This window comes from Pongo pygmaeus, chromosome 9, assembly GCF_028885625.2.
Source record: "Pongo pygmaeus isolate AG05252 chromosome 9, NHGRI_mPonPyg2-v2.0_pri, whole genome shotgun sequence".
NCBI classification, from domain to species: domain Eukaryota; kingdom Metazoa; phylum Chordata; class Mammalia; order Primates; family Hominidae; genus Pongo; species Pongo pygmaeus.
In genome coordinates, this window is record NC_072382.2 from 24,070,332 (window position 1) to 24,080,810 (window position 10,479).

Here is a 10,479-nt window from a genome sequence, read left to right on the forward strand (position 1 = left end):
TGAGATGAAGTGTCCACACAGCAGTAGCGCCTCCTTCTACGTAGTGGTTCTAGAGTGTGGCAATCTGGAGGGGTCATTATGGAAAAAGGCTGAAGCATAAGAATGTAGGCCCAATACTGAGACAGAAAGAAGATTCTCCGAGATGACTTAGGCAGGGTGGTGGTGGTGGAGGTGGATGTATAAAGCCCTCTGCTGCCTCAGTCCCAGCATGGAATTCAATTCATCAAGAGTGGAGCCAACCGTGTTAGCCTTAATTTATTCCTCAGGTGTGGAGAACACTCCTCAAGATGCATTTAAAGTATAAGCTACCTCTTCCTCAGGGGAAGACTGCCCAGAAGATTTGCAATTCTGTCATTTGGAAACTCTCTGATGTCTCCCTCAGCTCTTCTCATTCTTTTGCTTCAACACATGTTAAGACCAGGCCCCTTAACCGTAGAATCAGCATGAAAAACAAGTAGGTTTCAGGAAAAATTATCCCAAATGGAATCTCTACTGTACTCTGTTTATCAGATGGAAAGCTTGAAACAGTGTAAGAGTTTTTACAGTTTTATATCACACCAGTTTTGAGTCCATAGACAGGGTTTTTTTCTAGATCAAACAGGTCAATTGTCCTTTTGATCCTGGCCTAAAATCTGAGTAGATAAAAAATATTTTAGGAGAGATGAGATTCTAACCCTTAATGGCAAAAAGCAGGGCTGAGCCCTAGGCCCATGTTTTTACACATGTTGTACAATTGAATGTGTTGTGCTACAGCTGGAACACTAGTTCTCAACCAGGGGCAATTTTGCTTTCCCGAGTATGTTGGCAATGTCTGGAGACACTTTTTTTTCCATTTTCAAAAATTGTGGCAAAGCACCTAACATAAAATTAACCATTTGAACCATATCATGTGTATAGTTCAGTGGCACTAAGCACATTCACACTGGTATGCAACCATCACCACCATCCATCCATATAACACTTCTCATTTTGCAAAACTGAGACTGTGTACCCATTAAACACTAACTCCCCATTTCCCTCTTCTCCTAGCCCCTGACAACCATCATTTGACTTTCTGTCTCCATGATTTTGACTACTCTAGGTACCTCACATAAGTGGAATCATACTGGTCGAGGCATTTTGCATGGTCACCACTTGGGGTGGGGTGCTGCTGGTGTCTAGTGGGTAGAGGCTAGGGAGGCCATTCAACATCCTGCAATGCACAGGACAATCCCCACAAGAAAGCACGTTCTCACTCATAGGTGGGAATTGAACAATGAGAACACATGGACACAGGAAGGGGAACATCACACACCGGGGCCTGTTGTGGGGTGGGGGGAGGGGGGAGGGATAGCATTAGGTGATATACCTAATGTTAAATGATGAGTTAATGGGTGCAGCACACCAACATGGCACATGTATATATATGTAACAAACCTGCATGTTGTGCACATGTACCCTAACACTTAAAGTATAATAAAACAACAAAAAAAGAAAGCATTAACTCCAAATGTCAATCCTACCAAAATTGAGAAACTCTAAGCTAGAAAAATCCCATTAGTAATCTCAAGCCATGGAGTATCAGTCAATAGAGACTAGTTATGTTGCAATAAGAAACCACCTCCAAATTTCTGTGGTTTAACACAACAACTCATTTTTTTGCTCTAACATGGAGCATCCTTAATCAGCAATCCAGGCTGGTGGGAGTTCCATCCTGACCTGGGCTTCCATGATTACTGAAGCAGGAAAAGGATCAGTGATAAATTGTGCACTGGCTTTTAAAGCTCCCATTGGAAGTGTCCAGGTCATTTTTGGTCACATTTTCTTGGCCAGATCAATGCACAGGTCCACATCTCACTTCAAAGGGAGTAAGAAAGTACATTTTTACTCTGAAGAAGGACAACCACCACACCTAGCAATTAAAAATAAACTTCATAGTGTTATCACCTGCTTGAAGTGCTGATACCAGAGCAAGACTACTAGTAGGAGTGGTGCAGGCTGCAGGTGTTTTTTTTTTTTTTTTTTTAGACTGCACTCCAACCTTACTCTGTCACCCAGCCTGGAGTACAATGGCATGATCACAGCCCATTGCAGCCTTGACCTCCCCAGCACAAGCAATCCTCTCACCTCAGCCTCCTGAGTAGTTGAGACTACAGGTCTGTGCCACAACGCCTGGCTAATTTTTTGTATTTTTTTGTAGATATGGGGTTTCACCATGTTGCCTAGGCTGGTCTTGAAATCCTGGGTGCAAGTGATTCACTTGCCACGGCCTCCCAAAGTGCTGGGGTTCCAGGTATGAGCCACCACACCCGGCCCAGGCTACATTTAATGTGGCGTGTGTGTGCTGCCCACAGGAGTGATTCTATGGCTACCTTGTTCTGCATCTTCATGTCTTGTGGTCAAAGTGGCCTCTGCCCTACTTCCAAAGTTTCTCTCTGCTTCTGCCTTATCTCCTTTTTGAAACTTTAGATTACCTGCTTCTTTGACTGCAGACCTGCCTCTACTTTTGGGCTTGATGTTATCTCCTTTTGGCCTCAACACACTCAGATAACCTGAGGCACCTCTGCTTAAGCAGATGACTTCGTCAGAACTTCCTGACAAGTGATTTAACAGCAACTGTGCTGAGACTTAGGTGATTGTGTTTGGAAGGTATTTCAAATATTTAAAGGAGTAAAATCCTTTTACTCCATCCAATAGGTCATTTTTTAAAAAGAGGGTTGGCTTTTCATCCTGACTGTACACTAGGGTCACTGGAGAGCTCTTAAAAATATTCTCCATTTCAAGCGATTCTGAATTAATTGTTTGGGTTTTTTATAAGAAGACTGAGAATCACAGGTTGATCCCTTCAGTTGGAGCACATTTTGCATGCAATTCATCCTAGTTGGTCCCATGAAGAACTCATCTCTTTAGGAATTGGAGACACTTTTTTGAGAAGGCGGTTGATTTGTAACTCCTGCTCTTAAATCAGTTTGTTTTTTTTCCTTTTCTCCATTGTAGAACCCAGAACTGTGGGGCCTCAATTAAATAAAAAATGTATGCAAACATGTCAAATGATTTTAAGGTATTTTTACCTTAAAATTCTTACCCTACCTTGAGTATTCTTGTGGAATACTCACTTCCATGTGGAAGTGAAATGGGCCTTTGCCTAAGTGAGAAGAAAAAGAATATCCATCACTTCCTCAGGGGCTCCTGTGTAATTAGCATTGCACTGAAAAATTTTTACATATATTATTTAAAATCCTAGACACAACCATGCAAGGTCGGTATTATTATTGCCTCTATTTTGCAGTTGAGGAAATCAAGGTCCAGAATGATGAAGCAAGATCACACAGGTAAATTGGTAGATCTGGGCTTCAAACCCATATCCATAAATTCAAAGCTTTGGGTCTTTTTATTACATCATGCAACATAAACTCAGGACAATTCAGGACAAGTTGGAGTCAAGACTTTACCCCCTATAAATATAAGTTCTGACTCCTAGATATCTGGAGCAAAATGTGCATGGCTTCCTATACACTAAGCTGTGCCATCAGGGGCCATTTCAGACTCTCTAACGAGCATCCAAGCACTCAGCACAAAGACTGTCTAATGGATGTATTAACTTTCTGGGCCTCTAGCTTTCCTACACTCTGTCTCTACTAAAGCAAATCCTCACAGGCACGTCTTTGACCACACTACCTTAGACATAACTCCAGAAAAGCCTCCATAAAAATAAATATTACTGGTATACCCTCCACTTCTATTGAGATCCAGACCCCTGACCCAGATGAAATGATTGCTCAGAGTAGGCATGGGGATGACCTTTAAAGGGGGCCATGATGCTAACTTGAGGGAGAATATTAAGAAGAAACACTGGCTGAGATCCCAGTGGTCACTCCAGAGTTTGTATGGGAGAGTGAGGGGCTTAGGATGGTGATTGGAGTAGAGGGTTGGAGTGCTGGAGAGTTATCTTGTGCAGTGCTTGCATACCCAGCATGCCATTTTCACCTCCATCGTGTATTTATTTGGGTGACTTCAGTAGTGGGCCACTGGAGTTTAAAGGGGTTTAAACCCCTCCAGTTACCCCAGGGCACCACCATTGTGAGATATGGAGTCAGAAGGAAATTGTAGTCAGTGACGGTGACATTAAGATGTTTGGGTTGAAAGGGAAGTTATTTCGATGACAAGTACCTGAACAAGCAACTTTTAAGAACACACATTTGAAGACATTTTCCACGGTGTTTGTAAGTCTCCTGTTATAGGGCCCATGTAGTAAAGTTCTCTTTTAGTTCATATTCTCTGGCTAACTGGGACAGTCACTGCTCATCTACTTTCAGCTTCTAAAATGTTGTTGGCTTTTCTCCTCTGCTCATACTTCTCCAATTTCCTTTGTCCTTACGGGATTATGTCATTTAAAAAACTCCTCTTCGTGGTTTTGGGAGGAAGTTGAGACAATGCCATATTTCTCCATAGGGGTTTGGGCATCTTTCATGGTCCTCTTCTATGTCTGGATATTTGTGTATTTTTCTTCCTCAGCAGAAATGCCCATCTCATGGGCCTGCTGGTGACTTCAGGGTGGATTTTACTGGATTTGTACCTGGAATGGCTGGAGGAGAACATGTTCTGAGGGGTGAGTGCACATTGTAGGAAAAGGAGCATTCAACTCCCATCAGGCATGGGGAGCAAGAAAGCTTAGACGGGAGACACAGAAAGGCATGAGGGACTGGTCAGGAATGAATGCCTGAGGAGGAATGAGGCTGAAGGGCTCGAGAGCCAGAAGACCATAACCATATCAGAGACCTCAGAAACTCACACTTCTTTTTGAAGGGGAGTCTCACTCTGTCACCCAGGCTAGAGTGCAGAGATACGATCTCAGCTTACCGCGACCTCTGCCTCCTGGGTTCAAGCGATTCCTGTACCTCAGCCTGCCTCAGTAGCTGGGATTACAGGTGTGTGCTACCATGCCTGACTAATTTTTGTATTTTTTGTAGGTATGGGCTTGGCCTGGCTGGTCCTGACCTCAACTCCTGACCTTAATTGATCCACCAGCCTCAGCCTCCCGAAGTGCTGGGATTACAGGTGTGAGCCACCATGCCTGGCCTAGAAACTCATTCTTATTGGCCAGAAGATAGTGATCTAAAGCCTCCAAGCCAGGCCAGACTGGTTTTAAGCCTTAGGGCTAGTGTATTAATGAATGAGGTTCAAGCTTCTATGGCATGGGAACTGAGGGGCACCACAACACTCAGCTTACTCAAGGGATCAACTCTAGCAGCCTTCGAAAGAGCCTATAAAAGGTAGCCTTGAATTAGTTTCTGGGTGAAAACTATTTGTCCAAATTGAAGCAAGTGTTATTAGTGACTGTCTCTGCTATGGAAGCAGGGGTTACCTGCTTTCCTGTGAGAAGTAGGATTTCTTGGGATTGATTTTGCAGAAAAATGTACCTCCATACGGGCAAACAAGCTTGCTTAGATTTGAATCATGTGATATTATAGTGGAAAGGAATCTTAAACATCTAATTGAGGGATGGCAAATTGGGTTCATTGTAAGAGTCACCTCTGACCCTTTGGTTGTGGCTGCTAAGAGCATTGGGTGGGAAGAATTCCAAAGTTTTTTCTAGAGAGAGACAGCTGCTGTTCATTAGAGGGTCTAGTGGGCATGGAAGGGGGTGAGTGGTTGTGCCTGTAGCAGGATTTTGCCATCCCTAGTTCTAATCCAACACTTTGAGAGCTGAGGCTCAGAGACATGAGTGATTTATAGAGGTCCTTCCTTTATTGCTTTTGTGTCACCAAATCTAGAATTAGGTCTTCTGCTTCCAAGAAAGTCAGCTGCCTCATTACCATGTAACATAGCTAGGTTCCCCATTTCATCTAGAAAATATTTATTGAGGGTTGGCCAGGAGCGGTTGCTCATGCCTGTAATCCCAGCACTCTGGGAGGCTGAGGCAGATGGATCATTTGGAGTCAGGAGCTTGAGACCAGCCTGGCCAACATGGTGAAACCCTATCTCTACTAAAAATACAAAAATTAGCCAGAAATTGCTTGAACCCGGGAGGTGGAGGTTGCAGTGAGCTGAGATTGCACCACTGTACTCCAGTTTGGGCAGCAGAGAGAGATTCCATCTCAAAAATATAAAATAATAATAATAATAAAATAAATAAATTCAAAAAAATACTTATTGAGGGCCTACTTGGTTTTCAGTACTGAAATAGGAACTGAACATAGAGCAGTGAATGAAGAGAGCAAGTCCCTGTTCTCCTTGGCCTTACATTTTAGGGGAGGAGACAGATTAGTAATTACTAGGAGAAAGCAGGAAATTTCTGCTTTCATGGGTGGGATACCAGAAGGTAAATCATGATGAAAGGAAATTTTGGGACAAATTTCCTTACCATAGATATATTTTAGGATGATTGGGGCTTTGTGTTGTGAGCACAGGATCTCTGGAGCAGTCAAAGGGCACCGGGAACCTCATCTCTTAAGACTTGCATGCACTGTAGGCCACCCTTGGTGTCCCTCACTCTGGCCAAGCTCACTTCTTCATCATGGCCTTTGCACTTGCTCTTCTCTGCCTGGAGAAGAATGCTCTTTCTCTAGAGATCCAAATGGCTCACTCCTTCAGTGTCTTCAAATCTCTGTCAAATATCACCTTAACAGAGAGGCTTTCCCTGGCCTCTAGGGGACAAAGTAGCACATTTTCCCACCCACTTACCCTGCTCATCCTTCTTTATGGCACCCCTCACTGCCTGCTGTATTATTTGTTTATTGTTCAGCTTTCTCTCTAGAATGGAAGGTCTATAAGAACAAGAACCTGTCTGTTCATTGAGGTGTTCCCAGACTCTAGAAAACTGTCTGTCCCATAGGAGGTGCTTAATCAACAATTTTTGAATGAAAAGTGGAGGAAAAAAAGATAAGAGAAAGCAAACTCATGAAGAAGAGTGCTGGGTAGGGTGGGAGAAGAAGAGGGTAATGGATCCAGGCCCTACAGGGATTCACTGTCCAAGCAGGAAGTCCAGGGAAAGCCACATGGCCTCCTTCAATCAGGGGAGCTGGAGCTGCTGACATCCCCTGCAACCTGGGAGCCAGTGCATGCAATGCTCCAGCTGGGTCTAAGGATTGGAGGAGGCTAATGAACAGCTGCCTTTGGAGCCACAGGGTCACTTCAGTCCTCCTTGTTTATTACCAAGCTCTGAGAGTCTTATGCACATTTCCTCTTCTTACTTGCCTCTTCACATCTCTAGCTGCTGCAGGAATTTATGGGTCAATTAAAGTGGTGCCTGGCCACCCCATCTAGGAGGTGAGGAGCGCCTCTGCCCGGCCGCCCAGTCTGGGAAGTGAGGAGCGCCTCTGCCCGGCCGCCCCCTCTGGGAAGTGAGGAGCGCCTCTGCCCAGCCGCCCTGTCTGGGAGGTGAGGAGCACCTCTGCCTGGCCGCTACCCCATCTGGGAGGAAGTGAGGAGCATCTCTGCCCAGCCGCCCGGTCTGGGAAGTGAGGAGCGCCTCTGCCCGGCCGCCCGGTCTGGGAAGTGAGGAGCGCCTCTGCCCGGCCGCCCCCTCTGGGAAGTGAGGAGCGCCTCTGCTCGGCCGCCCCGTCTGGGAAGTGAGGAGCACCTCTGCCCGGCCGCCCCATCTGGGAGGTGAGGAGCGCCTCTGCCCGGCTGCCACCCGGTCTGGGAGGAAGTGAGGAGCGCCTCTGCCCGGGTGGCCCCGTCTGGGAAGCGAGGAGCGCCTCTGCCCGGCCGCCCTGTCTGGGAGGTGAGGAGCGCCTCTGCCTGGCTGCCCTGTCTGGGAGGTGTACCCAACAGCTCCAAAGAGACAGCGACCATCGGGAGTGGGCCATGAGGACGATGGCGGTTTTGTTGAAAAGAAGAGGGGGGAAGTGTGGGGAAAGGAAGGAGAGATCAGATTGTTGCTGTGTCTGTGTAGAAAGAGGTGGGCATAGGAGACTCCATTTTGTTCTGACTAGGAGAAATTCTTCTGCCTTGGGATGCTGTTGATCTATGGCCTTTCCCCCAGCCCCATGCTCTCTGAAACATATGCTGTGTCAACTCAGGGTTAAATGGATTAAGGGCGGTGCAAGATGTGCTTTGTTAAACAGATGCTTGAAGGCAGCATGCTCTTTAAGAGTCATCACCACTCCCTAATCTCAAGTACCCAGGGGCACAAACACTGCAGAAGGCCGCAGGGTCCTCTGCCTAGGAAAACCAGAGACCTTTGTTCATGTGTTTATCTCCTGACCTTCTCTCCACTATTATCCTATGACCCTCCCATATCCCCCTCTCCGAGAAACACCCAAGAATCATCAATAAATACTTCATAAATTAAAAAAATAAAAATAAAAAAAATAAAAATAAAAATACAAAAAAATAGCTGGGCATGGTGGCGGTCACCTGTGATCCCAGCTACTCGGGAGGTGGAGGTTGCAGTGAGCCGAGATCGCGCCATTGCACTCCAGCCTGGGCAACTCCGTCTAAAAAATAATAAGAAAAGAAAGAAAGAAAAAAAAGAAAGAGACCACCCCAGGAAGCTGTGGGGTTGGGGAGGCCTAGAGTTAGGCAAGACCTTGAGGCAGGGGTTGAGGCCAGGGAGTGGTCAGCCAGCACCATCCCTGCCTGTCCCCATCCCACAGAGGGCAAGGAGTTGGTGCACACCTACAAGGGCTGCATCAGGTCCCAGGACTGCTACTCTGGCGTCATATCTACCACCATGGGCCCCAAGGACCACATGGTAACCAGCTCCTTCTGCTGCCAGAGCGACGGCTGCAACAGTGCCTTTTTGTCTGTTCCCTTGACCAATCTTACTGAGAATGGCCTGATGTGCCCCGCCTGCACTGCAAGCTTCAGGGACAAATGCATGGGGCCCATGACCCACTGTACTGGAAAGGAAAACCACTGCATCTCCTTATCTGGACACGTGCAGGCTGGTATCTTCAAACCCAGATTTGCTATGCGGGGCTGTGCTACAGAGAGTATGTGCTTCACCAAGCCTGGTGCTGAAGTGCCCACAGGCACCCATGTCCTCTTCCTCCAACATATAGAGTGCACTCACTCCCCCTGAAAAGCTATCTGAACAGAGGAAGATATATGTAGTGTGAAGTCCCCATTTGTCCTCAGCCTGTAACTCCCCATGTGCCTATAAAGAAGTTAATGGAGCAAAAAAAAAAAAATAAATAAAAATAAATAAATAAATAAAGTGGAAAGCAGGGTTTATATATGTTTTTATAAAGTTATATTTTCCTCTATGTGGGAATCACCTCTTTGTTGGAAGAAAACTCAAATGTTAAAATTCTTAGGAGCCCAGGAGTTCAAGACTAGCCTGGGAAACATTGCAACCCCATCTTTGCAAAGAGTAAAAAAATTAGCCCACAGTGATGGTGCATGCCTGTGGTCCCAGTTACTTGGGAGGCTGAGGCAGGAGGATCACTTGAGTGCAGGAGGTTGAGGCTGCAGTGAGCCATGATCGTGCCATTGCATTCCAGCCTGGGTGACAGAGTGAGACCTTGTTTAAAAAGAAAGAAAGAAACACCTAGAAAGGACAGTAGAGATAAATCTAGTTCATACTCCTTGTTTTCTATGGGAGGTCACTGAGGTCCAAGGTCACACAACCCATGAATGGCCAGCCTATGGAAACCCTGTAAGAGGCAGAGTTTGAGGAAAAGTTGCTCTTCTAAGCAGTGCCTTGGGGCTGCCTGGAAGCTTTGCTGAGCTGTGCTGTCTTCCTGGAGCTTAATTTATAGCCAGCCAGTGAGTGGAGCTAAAGCTTCATGAGACAGTGGCTTGTCTAGCAGACTTGCTGGGGAATTCCTTCCTGAACGTTTCCCTTTGCTGAGTGTCCAGCTCCGTCCTCATCTTTCCTTAACAGTCCTGCAGAGGAGCTTATCTCAGCCTGGCAGAACAGAGGGTCACACTTCCAGACAGCCTCTTTGTGCTACACCTTGCCTCCTCTTCCCCCCTCTTTGTTCTCCTTTCCCAGTCATGGCCCCTGGCATTCTCAGCCTTAAAGCCAGGCAGCATCAGTTAGGTTTTATTAAACTTTCTAGCCTGGAGAGAAATGGAGCTGCAGAGATCCTTTCTGTTAATCTTTGGTGCAAAGAATGAGCACACACACAGGCATTTTAACTCCTTAAGCCAAGCAATCTGTTTCAGCCCAGGGTTGCAAACTCAAATGCCTACAGGGGCCAGACAGCAAACAGACTGGGAGGGAGAGATGAACTGAGGGAAGACAACAGAGACTGATGGGGACTGTGGCGCACTGGAGAACACAGGTGCTTTCTCAAAATGGGGGAGCAGCTACCCCACAGCGGTCATTGAAGCCTGGTGGGAATGCAGGTTGCAGGTTGCCTGACCCTCCGGCACATCAAGTGAAAGTGTAGAACCAGAATTTTAAAGCACTTTCTTGGCCAAAGGAAACCTCTCTGTGCTTGGTTGGTGTGTGGGCTGCTGGCTTAAGTCTGGTTTAAACTGCGAGGAGAGGTCCTGGTTCTGTCTACTTTTCTGCCACTTCTCCCTGCCACTCTGCCCTATTTGATT

General features: G+C 46.3%; 1 protein-coding gene across 1 annotated transcript; it reads left to right on the top strand.

Annotated features, from left to right (window-relative positions):
- Positions 1 to 8,641: 8,641 nt before the first annotated feature.
- Positions 8,642 to 9,092, top strand: LOC129008531 (phospholipase A2 inhibitor and Ly6/PLAUR domain-containing protein-like). Its single transcript, XM_054440846.2, has one exon. It carries the CDS (start codon positions 8,657 to 8,659, stop codon positions 9,005 to 9,007), a length of 351 nt encoding a protein of 116 aa, XP_054296821.1. The 5' UTR covers positions 8,642 to 8,656; the 3' UTR covers positions 9,008 to 9,092.
- Positions 9,093 to 10,479: the final 1,387 nt, after the last annotated feature.